Genomic DNA, 20362 nt, shown 5'->3' on the forward strand with positions numbered 1-20362 from the left:
AGAAGAGCAGGAGGTGACTTCCCTCCCTCTGGGGTCTCCAGCAGCAGCGGCAGGAAGGGCGTAGGGGACCGCGAGACAAAGAGCGCGCAGCCACCGCCTTTGTCCGCGCGGCCCCTTTAAGAAGCGCGCCCCCAGCTTCCAACCCGCCTTGTATGCAAATTTGGCGGCCTGGCGGGAGCGCGCGGCTGATACCCGGGGACTGGGCTGCGGCGGTTAGTCCTCTCCCGGCCGCCGTCGCCTCCGACATATTGCCCGCAGGAGCTGCGGCGGCGGAGCGGAGAGCGCCGGGGGGAGGAGATGGGTGAGCGGAGCGGCACCGGCTCAGCCGGGGAACGGGCGGACGTGGGGGTCGGGATGGCCAAGATGCAGACTGCTCCCCCACGCGGACAGGATCCCGGCGAGGGAAGGGGGAGGGGATGCGGGGCACAGAGGGACCCCGCCCCCTCCTGTCGCTTTGCGGGGTGGGGCCTCACTTGTGGGGGCGGGGCATTGCCACTGGGGGCGGGACTTCTGAAATGGAGAGGGCCTTTGGGGGCTTGGGCTTTGGTGGGGAGCTGCTCACCTGGACTAGAAGTGGGGACCGTGCTTAGCAGTGGGCGGGGCCTTGGTGCTAGGGCGGAGCTCCTGGGCTGTTGGCGCTTGTGTGGGGGCGAACTTTCTGGGCTGTAGGGTCTTGGCACTGGGGGCGATGGCGCTGGAAGGAGACCTTCCCGACCAAGGGAGCCCATTCTGGAGCGGGGCTTCTGGGCGGAGCGAGCTTTTATTGGCTTGTGGGCGGGTTTTCTGGGCTGACAACGGTGTGTAGGCGGAGCTTCTGGGCCCAGGGGCTTTATGTGGGTGTAGAGCTTTCAAAGAGAGGAGAGTAGGTGTGGGTAGAGCTTTTGGATTGAGGGTGCATGTGTAGGACGTTTAAACCAGGTATAATAGGGTATAATAGCATATGAACAGGGTTTCTGGGTTGGGGCTGGTCGGGTGCAGAGCTCCTGGGTAAGTACTTTCTGGAAACATTTGGAGAAAGCTGCTGAGCTGGGAAGCTAGAGCAAGGGTGCCCGCACCGTGTTGCGGTGAGGAGGTTTGAACAAGGCTGTGACTTTGATTAGGACTGGGGTGGTGCTTCGGAGCTTTGTGCAGGATGGTGCCTGGGAGCTTGAGCTAGACTTCTAAGCCTAGAGAACGTAGGTTTTGGGTCCACAACCACAGCATTCTCCCAGAGCCCACATCTTGACCCTATGCTCAGGCTCTAGTCCTGACCTTGAGACACCTATTGAGCCGGATCTCGGACTCTGGAGGGAAGGGCTTCAAGGATGTCCAGAATTGTAAGCCTAGAGAGACACTTGTAGTATCTGAACGAAGCAGTGTATATCAAAGGTAAGAGCTTAAGCCTCAGACCCCCAGACTACCTGTGACCCAGTGTAAACTCAGTTTCCTAATCTGTGGAAGACCTACTTTGCTGGGTTCATTTCACTCATCCACAAACACAGGGCACTGACTTTATGCTGGACACTATGGTGGAAGGAAGGGATACAACAGTAGAAAAGACAAGGGTAATGACCGCACTGACCTTCCATTCTAGTGAGAAAGACAATAAATATGTTAACAAATGAATAAGATAAATTCCAAGAGTGAATTGTTGTGGCAAAAAAATAGAAATGTGAGTTATAGGGGTGAGTACGTTAAAAATGGCAGTCAGGTAAGGGCTTTGCAGATAAGACACAGCAAGTACAACAGATGGCAACAAGTTTGGTTTGCGTAAGGAGAGAATGGTAGGAGATGAGGCTGAAGAGAGAGGCAGGGCTGGGTCAGAGGTCTCTGTGGCTATGATAAAATGAGACATCTGGTAACTGGTAGCTAGTATTGCTATTATCCTTGATCTCTGCCATCTGGCTTGAGGATCTACCTTATGTTGAGTCCCACAGGAGGACGAAGAGGTCCCAACAGGACATCCTACTGTCGAAATCCTCTGTGTGAGCCAGGATCCTCAGGAGGCTCTGGTGGGGGCCATACTTCCAGCGCGTCAGTCACTAGTGTCCGTTCTCGCACCAGGTAAACCACCTCTATCTCTTTCCCCTCACTTTGGGCTCCCAGAGGCAGTATGAACAAAGCTCTCCTTCACTGGGCTCAGGCTCTAGGATTTGATACCCAAGATGTCAGATGGGGGTTTAGTACAGTGAGCAGCAAAAAAAGACGGGGTGGTTACTTGGGCAGAGGCAGTGGGATATAGGGTAATAAGCCCAGAGGTTTCTAGTTACAATCCCGCTCCTGATTTTCTGGTGGCTTGAAAAAGTTGTTTCCCCTTTTTGCGCCTTATTTTCCTCATCTGTCAAATGGATCTTTTTTTTTTTTTTTTTTTTTAAAGATTTTATTTATTTATTTATTTATTTGACAAAGAGAAACACAGGGAGAGAGGCGGAAACAAGTAGGGGAATGGGAGAGGGAGAACCGGCTTCCCTCCAAGAAAGGAGCCCGATGTGGGGCTCAATCTCAGGACCCCGGGATCATGACCTGAGCCAAAGGCAGAAGCTCAACGACTGAGCCACCCAGGTGCCCCTGTCCAACGAATCTAATAATTCTTTCCTTCCTGGCGAATGTTGGAAAGCCCGAATAAGATTAGGGATAGGAAAAGGCTCCGTTGGCTCCATTGTCTGACGGGCAGGTTTAGGACTCCCTCGTTGCCATGAGCTGCTTTTCTGATCCAATCCCACCACCCTGTGTCCTGGAAGCCCTTCTTGGTGGGGTTCTCAGGTCAGCTGCTGATGTTTCTCCCATCCCACTTCGCAGGAGCAGTTCTGGCACTGGCCTCTCCAGCCCACCACTGGCCACCCAGACAGTTGTGCCCCTCCAGCACTGCAAGATCCCCGAGTTGCCTGTCCAGGCCAGCATTCTGTTTGAGTTGCAACTCTTCTTCTGCCAGCTCATAGCCCTCTTTGTCCACTATATCAACATCTACAAGACAGTGTGGTGGTATCCACCCTCCCACCCACCCTCCCACACCTCCCTGGTAGGTGCCCAGCTAGAATCAGCCGTGTGTGTGTGTGTGACATTTGAGTGCAGTTTAACACAGCTTACCAAGCACCCTGTACACTTGGGTGTGGAGAGTGTAGAAGGAACAGGAAGCAAATGACTCCTGAACACTCACCCCTAATTGCTCAGTATCCTATTAGGCATTTGAAAGGTAGCAGAGATAACTCTGACAGATACTGCCTAAAGAGTGCAAAATCTTAAGTCCTGTGGGGGAGAAGAGCCACAGGCATGAATTGAGTACTTCAGGAGTGAAAATATCACCATGCCGAGAGGTGCAGGGACTGGGGCATGGGTGATCAGAGCAAGAGGGCTCACACACCACTCTCTTATCTCCAGGGACTGTCCCACTTCCCTTCTCTCGGTCCTGTTCTGCTCCTCTAGGTAATTTCCTGGCCTGACTCAGCCGGAGGCCTGTGAAGGTCAGAGAGTGGGGACAGTCCCTGTGGCAAGGACTGGGCAGGGGGAGGTGGGGATGAAAAAAGCCCATATATGGGCAGTGGGCCCATGTGACCCCTGGCCTCTGCCCACCCCACCTCCCCGACAGAATTTCCACCTGATCGACTTCAACTTGCTGATGGTGACCACCATCGTTCTGGGCCGCCGCTTCATTGGGTCCATCGTGAAGGAGGTGATTGGGTCCCAGAGGCTGGCCGGGAACTTTGGGATTCCCCTTACCCCTGGGGGTACCAGGGAAACATATCAAGCCCTTCAAGCCAAAGGCAGTTCCTTGGGGCTCCCTTTGAACCCTGTGGAAGAGTATTACATCCCATCACTCTTGGAGTTTACGGGCCATCGAGGAGAAAGTATTCACCCTGCCAGGTTCTGCCCAGCCTGCTGCCCCACATTTCCTTGGGGGTGGATCACAGGCCAGGCTGGGTGGGATGTGGGCCCAGCCCCGGTAGCCTCCGTCCAAGGCCCCATCCCGTCCTGTCTCGCCCCGACCCAGGCTTCTCAGAGGGGGAAGGTCTCCCTCTTTCGCTCCGTCCTGCTGTTCCTCACCCGCTTCACCGTTCTCACGGCAACAGGCTGGAGTCTGTGCCGCTCCCTCATCCACCTCTTCAGGACCTACTCCTTCCTGAACCTCCTGTTCCTCTGCTATCCGTGAGTACCCCTCACTTCACCCCCTCACTGCCTAGCACCCAGCTCCCGACCTCTGCCCTGAGTGTGGCTGGGTCAGCAGGCCCTCACACCTGGCAGACTCACGGCAAGGCAGCACCGCTGTGCTCTCACGTTGTCCGACGGCATCCCCCTGAGAACGAGATGATTAGCTTTCTTTTGCAGGAGCAGAAACTGAGATAGCAGGCATCATGTACCCCAGGTGCCACCAACGGGGAGGTCAGAATGGGACTCAGATCTGAGTGTATATGCCAAAGGAACGTTCCCGATGGGGATGCATGGGCTTTGTCTCCCTCTTCTTTCCTTTTCTCTCTCATTCTTTCTTTCTCCGTCTTTTTTTGTAGCTTGGTGTTTATGTAATCTCTCGGTCCCTCCCCCGCCCACCCCGGTCTGTGTGCATGCAAGCACCTGCATGTGTGCAGGTTTCTGCGTGGGTGTCTATGCATGAAATGTGTGTATGCGTGCGTGTGTGTATCTGCACATGCATGTGTGTATGTCAGTGTTTGTGTCAGTTTGCTCACTCCATCTCACCAGAGCCCACATTCTAGAGGATGGGAAGATAGCGTCTGGGAGGAGCCCAGGACGGCACCCTTCTGGCCTAGAACTGGGGAGAACTTTGGCAAGACATCCATTCTGGTTGTTCCTGGGACAGGCTCCTGGCTGCCTGGACATTTTACAGACGTTGCCCAACCCCGGGGCTTTCCGCTTCATGAGTTTCCTCAACCTGGGCCAGTTCTCTGTCCTGGAAAGCTTTAGAGCCAGATACTCAGCCCTCTCTACCCTGCATGACCAAAAGGGTGCTGTCATGGGAGAAGCCCCATCACATTTGTTTCAGTTATAACTCGTGTTTAATTATAAGAGTGACACACCTGTCTTACAAACATGTTAAACTTTACAGTAGTTTTAATGTAGAAAATGAAAATCCTCTATAATATCAGTCCTCCAGAAAACCATTATTTGCAGCATATCCTCCCCAATTTTTTCTATTCATGCATACACACTTACACTTTTTTTTTAAACAAAAGAAGGGATTAATCTATGCATGATGCTATATAATTTACTACATTTTTTGCATAATCTTATAACCTGAGTATTTTTCCACAGCAATACATAGGGGTCTCCCTCATTTTTTTAATGGCCTCATAGTATTCCATTATATAGGTTTCTCACAGTTGTTGTATTTGTCTTCTGTTGGTAGCCTTTTGAGGCGTTCCTAGCTTTTCCCTATTGGAGGCAGCCAGTTTTTGAGTTGCCCCCATAATTCTAGTATCCTTGTACCTTTACTCCTTTTAAAAACGTAATTGATTTTATAGTTGGATAATAGGTTTACAGAGTTAAAATTCAAAATTATAAATATGTGTAAAATGTATACATTCGAAATGTGTAAATTATATGGAATGAAAAAGTCTCTCCTTGGCTCCTGTCGGTTAGCTGTCCAGTTTCCCTTCCAAAAGGCAACTACCAATATTTCTGGTTTCTTGTATATCCTGGAAGTAAGTGTTGTTTTATGCATTACAAGCATATCATACACACATCCAGGCACACACTCATTGATTCTGCTCAATGACAGATGAAGATTTACTTAGTTCACTCTTCCATCCGTACTATTCCCAATATTATATGACTGTTACTATTATTCTCCATCGATTATCTTTCCAATAATGTCAGTATGCCTTTACTTTTCATTTCCTCAACAGTAATCACTTAATCCCTTTTACGTAGACGGTAATATTAGGAATTCTACCCATCCACTTTTCCTCCTTTTCTCTTCCTCCTCTCACTTCCTGGCAGCTATACTCTATATTATTAAGCTTGACATTCACATTCTCCTATATAACCGTATTTGAGTCTTCCATTCTTTGTGTAAGGTTAATTATAAAAACCAAGAAGCAGTAAGTAGTCTTGATGTTGTTATGATTATGGAAATACCAATCACTTCAGGACCAAGTAGTGTGCATAGATGATACTCCTTCCCTATAGTTACTGAGTTATAATCTTGGACCTCTTAAAAAAAGGAAGTTCCATGTCAAGGTCAAATGGTTTCTCTTTTCTTACATTCCATCAATTGCTTAAAATCATGTCACATTTTTAGTTTGCTTCATATTTAGATTGTAGCTTTCTTATACAGCTTTTTTTTTTCTTGGAGTTCTAATTGCCTTTCTTTTTTCTTGTTGACAAAAGAATGCTGGGCCTTCAACATATCCTCAAGTTTATCCAGCCTCTCAGTCATGCTTCCTGTTGCCTGGAGTCCATTTTTCCCCCTAAAGACATCCCTCCTGGAGCCCTCCATCCTCCTGCTCCAGTCTGGAGTGGTTCTTTAGGCCTGCTGTACAGCTCTCAGCCTGGGACTTCCCTTCGCTGCCCTCCTGGGTTGGATCCACTGTTTCCTGGATCCCATGTCTTCCTCTTTCTTGGTTTTCTCCCTTATTTTGCTGGAGTGCATTATCAGGTAATTTCCTTAACAATGGGATTGTGGGAGGTATAAACATTCTGAGGCCTTGCATGTCTAAAAATGTCTTTATTCTGCCCTCGTACTTGATTGGTGGTTCAGTTAAATGTAGATTTCTGAGTTCAAATTCATATTCTCTCAGAAGTTTTAAAAAGATACTACATTGTCTCTAGCATCCTGTGTTTCTAATGAGAAGTCTGCTGCCAGTTTGATTGCAGGTACTCTGTAGATGACTTGTTTTTCTTTTCTGAAAACTTTTAGAGATTCCCCTGTTTATCTTTTGATTATTGAGATATCACAAGGAGGTGTCTGGTGTGGGACTTTCTTCATTCATCGAATCAGTACTCTAGGACTCTCTTAACCTGAAGATTTCAGGAAAATGTTCTCCTATTATTTCTTCGATAATATCTTCCTTTCTGTTTTTTTCTGTTCTCTATGGAACTTCTGCTCATCAGGTGGTAGAATTCATAGATTGATCATCTGTTTCTCTTATATTTTCTCTAATATTTTCATCTCTCTCCCTTTCTCCCTCCCCATCCCCCCACCTTTCTCTCTGTCTCTGTCTCTCTGTCTCCCTACTCTCTTTTTCTGCTCTCTCTTTTTACTTTGCCTCTAGGGAGATTTCCTTAACTTTATCTTCCAGCTTTTTTATTGAGTTTTTCAGCAATCATATTTTTCATCTCTAAGGCCTCTTATTTTCTGATTGTTCTTTTCTCATAGCATTCTTTCTTGTTTTAAAAATCTCTTCTGTTCCCTCAATTTTGTATTTCCCCTGGGGTCAGTTTTTTGTTTCATGCTGCTGGTTTTCCAAGCATAGTTCGTTTCTTTTTTTTTTTTTTTTTTTTTTTTTAAGATTTTATTTATTTATTTGACAGAGAGAGATTACAAGTAGGCAGAGTGGCAGGCAGAGAGAGAGAGGAGGAAGCAGGCTCCCTGCTGAGCAGAGAGCCCGATGCGGGACTCGATCCCAGGACCATGAGATCATGACCTGAGCTGAAGGCAGCGGCTTAACCCACTGAGCCACCCAGGCGCCCCGCATAGTTCGTTTCTTTAGTTATCTCTTTACGTTGACCAATGAAAGACTGAATAGTTGGAGTACACTTCCTCTCCCTCCGCCAGGAATTCTAAGTACATGAGCAGGACACACGGACTGGCAGACTTTGCTTTAGGATGAGGGAGTGCCGTGCTGGTTGTCAGGTTGTGGGCCTCCATAGGCCAGAAGCCAGAGTAAGGAGGTTACTCTAGGGTGCCCCCATTAAAGACCACAGTTCTCCCCAGACAGTTTATTCAATTTTTTAATGTCAGAATCCTTCAGGGTAGGTTGTATGAGGTAAGAGAATAAAGGGACTGGCTTTTACAAATAAATACACATCTTTGTTTAATCCCCTTTGTTCAGTCCTGCAGCTTGCTTCTACCCTTTACCAACTGTGCCTACATCAAGTCATTCTCTTGGGTCACTGGGCAGATAAGTTCCTACCCCCAGTGCAGCCCTCTTATAATATGTACTAGACCTATACTGTCTAGTTAAGTAGCTTCCAGCCACCTGTTATTGAACATTTGAAAGAGGCTAGTTTAAATTGAAGTGTGTTGTAAGTGTGAAATAAACATCAGATTCTGAAGATTTAGTACCAAAAAAGAAAGTAGAGGTGCCTGGGCGGCTCAGTGGGTTAAACATCTGGCTCTTGGCTTTGGCGTAGGTCATGATCTCAGGGTCATGAGCCCTGATTGAGCCCTGCATGGGGATCCACACTCAGCGTGGAGTCCATTTGAGATTCTCTGCCTTTCCCTCTGCTCCTCCCCCTACTTGCACATACTCCCATGCACACTCATTCTTTCTTTCTCTCTCTCTCCAAAATAAATAAATAAAATATTCCCAAAAAAAGAAAAATAAAAAGAAAAGAAGTAATCTTACTTGGAAGTAATGATTATATGTAAAAATAATAATGTTTTGCATATATTGGGTTAAATAAACTAGAGTATTAAAATTAACTTCTTTTTTTTTTTTTTTTTTTTAATGTGGCTACCAGAAAATTTCAAAGTACATATGTGATTCTCATTGTAGTTCTCTTGGACAGCACTGCTGTAAATGATGGCTTCCTTCCTCATCTGTCAACATGTTTCCATCTGCTTTCTAAATTTGTCAGAATCACTTGTGAACTGATAACCCCACTCCCATTCTTTTGGCTGATATTAATTTATTTTTTACTTTTATACTGTCACGTCTTGAGTAAGAAGATGAGAGGGAATCTGCCATCTTGCGTGTGAAGTTGCCTCTAACTTGTGACCTGCAAAGCAGTCACTTGCTGTTACCAAATAATTTAATTATATCTGCAGTCCTTAGAGGCAAAACCAGGGAGATTCTTAATTACTTAGACTTAAGTTTGGGTCTGAATCCCTTGTATGTTTCTGTAGGTGCCCCAGCCCTTCACTCCCACAAGGTGTCCTGAAGAATGTTTTGGGAATCCCATTTCAGTCTTCTTTTCTGTCCCGTAGAATCACTGGTCTCTCTTTTCTAAATGAAATTTTAAGGATCTTCTACTTTGGATCAAGCACCATGCTTGGGTTTGTTGCAAGGTTTAAAGACAGTATTTATGAAAACAGTACATGTAATGCCTGACTGAGTGTGGAGAATCCATACAAGCTATGTAACTTAGGGCAAATTAAGGAAACTGAGTCTCATAGAGGTTAAATAACTTGTCCTAAATCACTGTGCTAGTAAGTACCAGAGCTGGGATTTTAATCCTGGCCTATTTGACCAAAGGTTCTGCTCCAGACCACAGTTCTCTAGTTATCTTACTAAACCTTACCCTAGGGAGAATGGTAGTAGCTTCCCCATTTTTTTTTTTAAGATTTTATTTATTTTATTTGACAGATAGAGATCACAAGTAGGCAGAGAGAGAGAGAGAGAAGCAGGCTCCCTGCCCAGCAGAGAGCCCGACGCGGGGCTCGATCCCAGCACCCTGGGATCATGACCTGAGCCGAAGGCAGAGGCTTTAACCCACTGAGCCACCCAGGCGCCCCAGTAGCTTCCCCATTTTATAGACCAGAAAGCAAAACCCCAAAAAGGCCATCTGTTTGCCCAAGGCCACTCATGTATCCCTTCTTGGAATATCAGAAAAAAAGGAAGAAAAAAATTACTACTGATAAGAAAATGTAGCGTTCTCACTGGTCCTGACTCCTGGGGACAGCCCAGGGACCCTTCTGGGGCTGTGTGTCTGAGGACCTGGGAAAATGGATAAGCTAAAGAAGCTAAAAGAAGGAACATCTATAAATAGCACCTACGGCAATGTTCCAGGGACTGTGCTAGGCGCTTAGCTGCTTTTTCGCCCCTTATTTGTTTATTTGTTTGTTTTTATTTAAAGTAATCTCTCTGCCCAATGTGGGGCTCAAACTCACAACCCCCAGGTGGAGAGTCACATGGTCCAAACAACTGAGCCAGCCAGGTGCCCTGGCTTTTAACTACTTTTTATTTATTTATTTATTTTTAAAGATTGTATTTATTTATTTGACAGAGAAAGACACAGCAAGAGAGAGAACATAAGCAGCAGGAGTGGGAGAGGGAGAAGCAGGCTTCCTGCTGAGCAGGGAACCCGACATGGGGCTCGATCCCAGCACCCTGGGATCTTGACCTGAGCTGAAAGCAGGCATTTAATGACTGAGTCACCTAGGCGCCCCTTAACTACTTTTTATAATTATCTTCTTTCTTGGGCTTTGAGTCCATCTAGTTTTCTCCTCAAAAGATACCAACCATGCAGTCAAAATACCCCTTGACTAGTGAGCTCCAGCCCTAAGGGTACCACGCAGGGAAAGGGATTTCTGTTGTTCAAGGGCCCATTTCAGTGCCTGGCACATAGTAGACACACTGTAGATGCTGTTTCTGAGCTGCCTTCCTCCATAAGCCGAAGAGCTGCCTCTTGAGGACGCAGCTGTCATAACTGGGACCTCTCTTGTGGTACTGCGGACTATTTTTTTTTTAATGTAAGCTTTGTGTTCAGTGAGGGCCTTAAATTCATGACTCCCAAGATCAAGAGCCACATCCTTTTCCGACTGAGCCAGCCAGGTACCCTTGTACATTTTTAACTGATTAACCACTCATAGTATTTGTTGAGTATGTGTCTTGGTCTTTGGTGCCAGACAGTTCCGGCTTTGAATCCCAGCCCTATTGCTTCCCTACTGGTTGGGTAACCTTGGAGAATCTACCTCACCTGTCCAAGCCACAGTTCCTTCAAAGTAGTACAAGATAGTAGTACTGAATGCCTAGTGTTCTTAGGAGAAGCAAAAGCAGAGAACACGTGTAAAGTGCTTAGTACAGTGTCTAGAGCACAGAGTGTGGCCAAGTGAATGTGGGCTGTTGGGATCACTGTTAGGATCACTGTTAGTCAGCAATAGACCAAGAGGCAGGGCCTCATCTGCTTCCTGCTTTGTTCCCGATGCTCGGCCTGCACTCCATACTGATACCTAGGTTGATCTTCTGATCAGAGTCTGGCCGGATAGAAGGATGGGTGCATTCTCCTCTCTGAGCAGCCGGGAGAGCTTAAGCCCAGAGAAGAAAGATTCCTTCCCTGGGTTCGGGTTGGGATTGTGGCCTGCGGGCAGGCCTCCCCTCACCACGGTCTCCCCCAGCAGGTTTGGGATGTACATTCCGTTCCTGCAGCTGAACTGTGACCTCCGCAAGACGAATCTCTTCAGCCACATGGCCTCCATGGGTCCCCGGGAGGCGGTGAGTGGCCTGGCGCGGAGCCGGGACTACCTGCTGACACTGCGGGAGACGTGGAAGCAGCACACGCGGCAGTTGTATGGGCCGGACGCTATGCCCACCCACGCCTGCTGCCTGTCCCCCAGTCTCATCCGCAGCGAGGTGGAGTTCCTCAAGATGGACTTCAACTGGCGCATGAAGGAAGTGCTGGTCAGCTCCATGCTGAGCGCCTACTATGTGGCCTTTGTGCCTGTCTGGTTCGTGAAGGTGCGTAGCCCAACCCAGGGAGGGAAGGGGCCTGCCTGGGGCCTTACCCTGCTGCCTGCCCCCCAGGAGCCCTCCTGCTTGTATGAATAACTGGATCGTTTTTGATAAGATTCCCCTCTGTTCTCTTGAGGGCTAGAGTAACGACTGCCTCGATTTTAGAGTGGAGAGAACAAGGCTCACTGAGGGAGCGGCCTACTCAAGGTCACCCAGCCAATGAGGGGACAGGACATGGTTGTTCGTAATACTGGATAACAGAAAGCAGTGATGTATTTCATTAGGGGATATGAAATGAAATGATGTATTTCATTTGGGCCCAGGCATGTTACAATGGCTAGCTTTCTCATTAAGTAGGAAAGCCAGGAGTCTTCCAGACCCGAGTGACTTGAAAAGCCTATGCTTTCTCTCTAGCTTTGTCTGGCCTTCTGGGATGCTACCTCCTCAGCAGACAGTAGAATTGAAACATTTCTCCCAGGCTGGACTGCACTGAGTGATGTGAAGCTGAGACGATTCGATGTTTCTTGAGCACCTACAATGTGCTAGAGCTTTCATGAGTGTGATAATCCTCCTGACACTTCTCAGAGAGGCATGGTAGCTGTTCCTATCATGTGGTGGAAGAGAAAGAGCACAGAGAAGTACAATGACTTGCCCAGCATCGCATAGTTAATAAGCAACAGAGCCACAGTTTGAACTCAAGTCTGTTCGACCCCAGAACCTGTACTGGCTCCGAGTCGTAGGCGGTGGGAGCAGTTTTTCTAAAAAGAGGAGCTTGTAGGGAACAGAGTAGTGGGCACAGGGTCCAAGCCCATGGTTAAGCCCTCTGTGTTAGGAGTTTGATCCTTGGTCTCAGGCCCCCTGGAAGGCTGCCCCAGTTTCTGAGGCAGATTGAATCAGGGAAGGGGGAGGGAGTGAGGCGACTGGGGACACCCCAGGCCTTACCGATCTCCCACTGCCCCCAGAACACGCATTACTATGACAAGCGCTGGTCCTGTGAGCTCTTCCTGCTGGTGTCCATCAGCACCTCGGTGATCCTCATGCAGCACCTGCTGCCCGCCAGCTACTGCGACCTCCTGCACAAGGCCGCTGCCCACCTGGGCTGCTGGCAGAAGGTGGACCCAGCACTGTGCTCCAATGTGCTGCAGCACCCGTGAGTCGCCCTCCCTTGCCCTGCCCTGCCCAACCCCAGCCCTCCGGGTCCATGTCTGTGGAGCCGCCAGGCTCCTCCCTCCCCAGCTTGCGCATTCAATCTGCAGATGGCCATTGAGTACATCTTGTAAGTCAGACCTTGCAGCCAGAGTGGGGTACGGCTAGGCCCAAGGCAGACATGTCCCCTGTGCTTAGGTAACTTGCAGTGTGCTGGAGACGGGAGGAGACCAAGCAGTAAATTCCCAGACGTGTTGACTTTCTCATTCACTGACTGGTCCTTAGGCAGCTCATTGACCGATCTACTCTAGCCTTCATTCATTGCTTCTCTCCTTCTGTTCCCTGCTCTCTCATCCATTCCGTTGTTAGGTCACCTCCTATCGGGCAGACATTTACTTCCTCCGAAGCCATACTGGGCCTGGTGCTATGTATTGGACAGAGGAGCTTGGATTTTGACCTACAGGCAGAGGGTGCTTTGGAGGCTGTTGCACAGCGGAGGAACCCATTCCAAGGGGCCTTAGAAACATCAGTCTGGGCAGAGGATAGGGTGCTGTGTTAGTCAATGGTGCACCCTGACCAGGGAAGCAGAGCCACAGAAAGGGAATGACCGAGATGAGGTCCTTGAAAAGGTCGGTCAGCAGGGGGTGACAGCCACATTTACAGATGATGGGAAGAAGGAAACCCAGCTGCAGGACAGCACTGCAGAGACAGAAGCACCCACTTGGGAGCCCAGCCTCCTCTCAGCCGGGTTCACCCTTCATGGGGCCGTCCTCACAATATTTTTCACCCAGGTTACCCTCGTTTTCCTGCCTGTATCCCTCCATTAAACTGGAAGCTCCTCCAGCCTGGGCCCTTCTGAATCACATCTGAGCCTCGGGCCCAACACAGATGTGGCAGAGAAGAGGTCCCTAGGACAGGTTTGTAGAGGTAGGTCCCTCAAGTAGGTCCCTCAAGAAGCAGAGATGCAAAGGGAGGCTGCAGAGACGCCTGGCTCGCTCAGTCCGTAGAGCCCGTGACTCTTGATCTAGGGTTGTGAGTTCGAGCCCCACATTAGGCAAAGAGATCACTTTAGATAGATGGATGGATAGATGGATGGAAAGTAGCTAAGTGCCTAGCATGGTCCATGGAACATTATAGTAGGTGCTATTTACAGACATTCCTTCTTTTAGCTTGGAGCTTATTCATTTCCCTAAGTCCTCAGACACAGCCCCAGAAGGGTCCCTGGGCTGCCGCCGAGAGTCAGGGCCAGTAAGAACGCTACATTTTCTTATCAGTAGTAATTTTTTTCTTCCTTTTTTCTGGTGTTCCAGGAAGTGATACATGAGTGTCAAGCAAACAGGTGGCCTTTTTGGGGTTTTGCTTTCTGGTGTATAAAACAGGGAAGCTATTACCATTCTCCCGAGGATAAGGTTAAGTAAGATAACTTAGAGAACTGTGGTCAGGAGCATAAACTTTGGGGTCAAACAGCCCTCCATACTAGTCAGGGTCCCTACCAGACTCGGTCCAAATGGTCAAAGAAAGAGGATAGACATTGCCAAATGGGCCTAAAGGGGACTCGGCTTAGTTTTGGCCTCTGAGGAGAGGGAGGAGCAGAGAGGTAGAATATAGGTGAACATAAGGAGAAACCTGTCCACAGCTCACCATGGTTCGCAGAGAAGACCCAGGCTCCTTCGCATGGCTTCCCAGCTGCTGAAGTGGGTTGTGCCAGCCTTTTCTGCCTCCTCTCTACCCATCCTTCCCCACTTACACTCTACTCTAGCCAGACCAGGCCACTTTGGGTCCTCAAACTCTGTATGCGTGTTTGTATCCAGGCTTTGGCACATGATGCTCCTTTTGCCTGGAGCATGTTTTCCACCTTTCTTCTCCTGATTAATTGCTATGCCTCCTTTAGCAGTTCGCTTCTTCCGGGAACACTTTCCTCACCAGCCAGGATGGGTTCCGTGCCCACTGCCCCATGCTCCCCAGGATCATCACATATCACAATCATTGCACCTAACACTTTCCGCTCTGTTTGCTTAGTTACTTGCCTGTTATTCCAGGACTAAAGCTCCTGGAGGTCAGGGTCCTTGGCTGTCAAGCGCTCCCCGTTTCATTCCTGGCAGAGTGCCTGGCTTATCATAGGTTTATGGTAAATTTTTGTGGTTTGTGTCTAGTCTTTTTTTAAGATAAAATTTATGTATGGTGAAATGCACAAGTCTTTTTTTAATTTAATTTAAACTCAGTTTAACTAACATACAGTGTATCATTAGTTCCAGAGGTAGAGTTCAGTGATTCATCAGTAGCATCTAACACCCAGTCCCCTCCTTAACGCCCATCACCTAATTATCCCATCCCCCCACCCGCCTCCCCTCCAGCAACCCTGTTTGTTTCCTAGAGTTAAGAGTCTTAAATGCACAAATCTTAAAGTGTACAATTCTTTGCGTTTTGACAGTCCTGTACCCCCATGTGGAGGTAGACCTGTACCCCCATGTGGAGGCAGACCTGTACCCCCACATAAAGATAGAACAAGATGTAGAATATTTACAGTCTTCCAGAAAATTTCCTCTTGACTCTTCCCAATGACCACCCCCCACTTACCATCACCACCCAGACAAATTTTTCTACTTTTCTTTCAAATTTTTCTACTTTTCTTTCAAAACTAACCTATTCTACAACCTCACATAAATGGAATCTTGGGTTCAGTTTCTTTTTCATTCAGCATATTCCCTGTGAGGGTCATCCATATTGTTAGGTATAACAGGATAACTGGTTTTTTATTTTTTGTTTTTTTTTTAAAGAATTTATTTATTTATTTGACAGATCACAAGTAGGCAGAGAGGCAGGCAGAGATAGAGAGAGGAGGAAGCAGGCTCCCTGTCGAGCAGGGAGCCCGAGGCAGAACTTGACCCCAGAACCCTGAGATCATGACCTGAGCCGAAGGCAGAGGCTTAACCCACTGAGCCACCCAGGCACCCAGGATAACTAGTTTTTGATTAAAAAAAAAAAAAAAAAAAGATGTATGTATTTGAGAGAGAGAGGGAGAGAGGGAGAGAGCATGTCCGTGAGCAAGGGAGGAAAAAGGTGGGGAGGATATCCAAGCAGACTCCCAGTGAGTCCAGAGTCTGACATTTCTCTCATGAGCCATGAGATCAGAACCTGAGCCGAAACTAAGAGTCATGTGCTTAACCGACTGAGCCACCCAGGTACCCCAATAACTGGTTTTTAAATGAATCAACAAGATAGGAACATGAGTTAGAGTTTTGTTTTGTTTTGTTTTTTTTAAGATTTTATTTATTTATTTGACAGAGAGAAATCACAAGTAGATGGAGAGGCAGGCAGAGAGAGAGAAAGGGAAGTAGGCTCTCCGCTGAGCGGAGAGCCCGATGTGGGACTCGATCCCAGGACTCTGAGATCGTGACCTGAGCTGAAGGCAGCGGCTTAACCCACTGAGCCACCCAGGCGCCCCGAGTTAGAGTTTTTTGTAGACAGTGATTCTCTGTCCTCTGGCCCAGGATGGGAGGACCTGAGAGATGTGGCAGAAACAGAAGATCCCACCATCCCATTCATGTGCCCTCTGAGGCCCCTTCTGTGCCAGGCCTTGTGCCATGCTCTGAGGACAGAGAGATGAAATGGACACCGTCCCTTCCCTCAAAGGCTCCCAGATGAGTGAGGGATACAGGGAAATAAGTAACAAAACACTGGGGAGAGTGGACCAGTAGCAGGAGATTCAGGGAGCTGTTTGTTGAAGGATGCTGAACTCTGTGGGGAATGTGAGAAAGGCTTTCTGGAGGATCCTGACTTTGGAAAGAGCTTGCCGGAAGGATACAGCATCAGGAAGGGCACTCCAGTTGGAGTGACTTACGTGGAGACATAAAACGATAGGCCGTATGGGAGGAACTAGAAACCAAAGGGAATGGCTTGAGCCCAATCTGTGCAGCGGGAGTCATGGAAGACTACACAGGGCTTCAGAGGCCAGAGAGAGTCCTTGGGGACTTGATTCCAAGGGCACTGAAAACACTTTGGAGGGTTTTGAGTAGAAAATAGGCTCAGCTTGGTGTTTTACGAAGACCAGTCATGGGGCGCCTGGGGGGCTTAGATGGTTAAGCATCTGTCTTTGGCCCAGGTCATGATCCCAGGGTCCTGGGATTGAGCTCCATGTCAGGCTCTGTGCTCAGTGGGAGTCTGCTTCTCCTTCTCCTTCGGCCCCTTTGCTCGTTCCTGCGTGCTCTCTCTCTCTCTAATAAATAAATAAATAATCTTTTAAAAAAGAAAAGGAAGGGTGCCTGGGTGGCTCAGTCAGTTAAGCAGTTGACTCTTGCTATTAGCTCAGGTCACAATCTCAAGGTTGTGACATCAAACCACACGTCAGGCTCTGTTCTGGTCATGGAGCCTGGTTAAGATTCTCTCTCTCGGGGCGCCTGGGTGGCTCAGTGGGTTAAAGCCTCCGCCTTTGGCTCAGGTCATGATCCCAGAGTCCTGGGATTGAGCCCCACATCGGGCTCTCTGCTCAATAGGGAGCCTGCTTCCTCTTCTCTCTCTGCCTGCCTCTCTGCCTACTTGTGATCTCTGTCTGTCAAATAAATAAATAAAATCTTAAAAAAAAAATTAAAAAAAAAAAGATTCTCTCTCTCTCTCTCTCTCTCTCTCTCCCTCTGCTGTCCGCCTCACTCTCTCTCTTTCTTGCTAAAAAAAAAAAAAAAAAGAAGAAAGAAAGAAAGAAAAGAAAATGCACCCAAAGAGGGAAAAGGGATTTCTTTACAGTCCCGCAGACATGAATCTCAACCCTAGAACTTCTGACTCCCATGAATTTCTCATGATTTTTACCTCATTTTTACAGAGGAGGCACCTGAGACCTAGAAAAGGAAAGTCACTGTGTCTAAATGATAGAAATGGGAGTAGGGCCCTGGTGGTAACACCAGACCCAGTCTTCTGGTACCCCCTTTTTGTGGGTGAGCTGGGTGTAAGGGGCACTATTGTTGGGCTGTGCCTCCAGGTGGACGGAAGAATGCATGTGGCCCCAGGGCGTGCTGGTGAAGCACAGCAAGAACGTCTACAAAGCTGTGGGCCACTACAACGTGGCCATTCCCTCCGACGTCTCCCACTTCCGCTTTCACGTGAGTCTCCTCCCCTGGGAAGGAGGGGCGGGGCCCTATCTCTAACGGGGAGGATCCTGGGGCAGGAGAATGATGTCCTAGCAACAGAAAACTATTTTCAGTATTTCTCAGATCCAAAGGAAACCCCACATGTGCAGCACAGGACAGCCATACAGATGGTGACTTCATAACCGCAGCTCACTTGCTAGCAAATCTTTGAAAACGGGCGGAGGTGGGAAAGATGATACCAAAAAAGGAGGGTTTCTTAGGGGTAAAAAACTAACTGTCCTCATTCCATATGGTGTGACGGGTGCAGTGGTAAGCACCTGCCAGGCACTCTCCGTTCAGCCTTTGCCTGCCTTTGAGAAAAGTGCCAGGGCATTTTCCAAGACTGAAATTGACTTAGGGTCTGACTTGTTCAAGGGGGCCTTGCTGGGAACCTTGGGGTCTGATGGTAAGGACTCATAGACTCAGCATTACGAAAAAGCTGCTCAGAATCATTGAGGCTAGTTGTCTCTGTTTTATTTACTTATCTTGCTACCAAAATCCTTTTTTCCAACACAATCATAGACTAAAGTCAGGTATATAGGACCTGATGGCACCGCTCTGTTTGAGTGGGTTGGGACTCCCTTCACTTCCCACTCACCACTGTCATAGGTCCCTAAAAGGCCTCTTCAGATCCTGGGGTTCCAAGGAACACAGTTTGAGAAGTCATTGATCTGGGGTGCTCTCCTCACAGTAGAGAAACCTGAGGCCAAGATGGGAAAGGGACTTGCCTTTGCTCCTCCAGGCTGTCAGGTGCAGAGCTGAGCCTGGCATGCTGGTTTCTTGGACTCCCCATTTCCTGCCTCATCCGTTCCCACCCTGTAAGCAGCTCTTGACATTTGGGTACCTTGGCCCCTGAAGAATTGAGATTCTCTAGATGTCAATCACTCTTTGGAGCTGGTCAAAACATTCTTCTGGAGTCCCAGCACTCTACCTTGCTTTGTAAATACCAGGTCAGAGTGAATTGTCACCACATGCTCTCGAAGCTTCGGGCCTAGGTCGGGATGCTACCCGTGAAGAAGTGGGTGACTCAGACTGTAGAGTCTCTAATAACTTTCCATACCTATGTCGTAAGATTCTGATTTGTTCAGACCTGACTGTACCCAGGAGGATCACATATAAAAAGGTGTCGATTGTAGACCAGAAGTGTGAGTGAGCAAGCAAGATCTCTCAAGAAAAGCTTGCTGGAGGAGGGTCTTAACTTCTGTGGGAAGCAGTAGAAAGACCACAAGCAAAAGCAGAGAGGGTGGCAGAGTCCCCACCAACATCTGCATGGGGCCCCAAGAGCCTTCCCCCTTCACCGCTCCACAACCCACACCCAGGAGGCAGGTTTCTGGAACATTCTTTCTAATCCCTGCCTACCCTTTCCTGGGCAGTTCTTTTTCAGCAAACCCCTGCGGATCCTCAACATCCTTCTGCTGCTAGAGGGTGCTGTCATTGTCTACCAGCTGTACTCCTTAATGTCTTCTGAAAAGTGGCACCAGACGATCTCCCTGGCACTCATCCTCTTCAGCAACTACTATGCCTTCTTCAAGCTGCTGCGGGACCGCTTGGTACTGGGCAAGGCCTACTCCTACTCGGCCAGCCCCCAGAGGGACCTGGACCACCGGTTCTCCTAAGCCCCAGGGTGATCCCACGGACAGTATCCAGGCTTCAGCCTGGGGCTTTCTGGGAAGGGGCTGTTGGGGAGGGTTGGGTGAGGGGCAAAAAAACCCCCACAAAAACAGACAAAAAAAATTCACCAGAGCTTTGTATTTTTGTTACATACTGTTTGTTTCTTTGATAATTGATGTGATTATGAGGGGAAAAAAAAAGTGCTATTTTTATACTCCCATTAAGCCTGTGTGTCCTTTGTTTCTTAACCTTCCTCTTGCCTATCAGGCAGAGAGCAGAGGTTAGAGGTTAGGATTCTGGACCAGGAAGCCGGATGTGTGACTTCTGGTGCCCCTGTGGGTCCTACCTTCTCCAGTAGAGCAGAGAGGAGGCACCAGAGGTCATGGTAACAGTGATAGCTACTGATGGCTGAATGCTGTGTACCAGACATTAATCTTATGTGTATTATAGGCCTTGTCTCAGTCCAACTTTTATGACAACCCTAGTGGATAGAAGCTGTCATTCCAATTCTGTAGATGAAGAATGAGCTCAGAGAACTATAGTGACTTGCCAAAGACAACACAGCAGTCAAAAAACCCTCCCAAAGGACACCACCACTATCCTAGCAGAATGTGATGTCCTGATGTTCTCAGCACGCGGTCACTGAGACCCTGCTGTCTGACTGGTGCTGTCTGACTGAGTGTGCTATAGGATGCCCAGAGACAGAAACAGAGACAGGATCCTACTACACTGGGATGAGTATAGCCATTACGATATACAGAGTAACACAGGAGAGAATGTTTAATGCTTTCTGGACTTCTTGGAGAAGGGGATAGTCTGAGTAGTCAGCCACTTCCTAGATGGACAAAATGGGGGAAAGGCACTTCAAGTGGAGGAAAGGACACATGGAATAGCACAGAGATTTGGAACATCCTGGTGTACTTGGGGAGGGTAAGCAGAATA

At 48.3% G+C, this 20362-nt stretch overlaps 1 protein-coding gene across 8 annotated transcripts; it reads left to right on the forward strand.

Annotated features, from left to right (window-relative positions):
* Positions 1-144: 144 nt before the first annotated feature.
* Positions 145-19640, forward strand: TMEM39B (transmembrane protein 39B). Of its 8 annotated transcripts, XM_013046567.2 has the most exons (9): positions 145-301; positions 1917-2043; positions 2779-2998; positions 3566-3649; positions 3968-4122; positions 11213-11549; positions 12506-12693; positions 17662-17782; positions 19183-19640. In XM_013046567.2, the coding sequence occupies exons 1-9, from the start codon at positions 298-300 to the stop codon at positions 19423-19425; spliced, it is 1479 nt and encodes a 492-aa protein (XP_012902021.1). In that variant the 5' UTR covers positions 145-297; the 3' UTR covers positions 19426-19640. The 8 variants fall into 8 exon arrangements, with proteins under 8 accessions (XP_012902021.1, XP_044920042.1, XP_044920045.1 ...); XM_013046571.2 differs by lacking the exons at positions 145-301; positions 1917-2043 and adding an exon at positions 3358-3440 and having other exon boundaries at positions 2859-2998; XM_045064106.1 differs by lacking the exons at positions 145-301; positions 1917-2043 and adding an exon at positions 3403-3440 and having other exon boundaries at positions 2894-2998.
* The last annotated feature ends 722 nt before the right edge of the window (positions 19641-20362 follow it).

This window comes from Mustela putorius, unplaced genomic scaffold (genome assembly GCF_011764305.1).
Source record: "Mustela putorius furo isolate JIRA1106 unplaced genomic scaffold, ASM1176430v1.1 tig00003853_pilon_pilon_pilon, whole genome shotgun sequence".
In the NCBI taxonomy this organism is placed as follows: Eukaryota; Metazoa; Chordata; class Mammalia; order Carnivora; family Mustelidae; genus Mustela; species Mustela putorius.

Coding starts and splice junctions, on each gene's coding strand:
- TMEM39B (XM_013046567.2), top strand. Junction 3,650..3,967: donor TTGGGTCCATCGTGAAGGAG/GTGATTGGGTCC, acceptor GCCCCGACCCAG/GCTTCTCAGAGGGGGAAGGT. Junction 12,694..17,661: donor TCCAATGTGCTGCAGCACCC/GTGAGTCGCCCT, acceptor CTGTGCCTCCAG/GTGGACGGAAGAATGCATGT.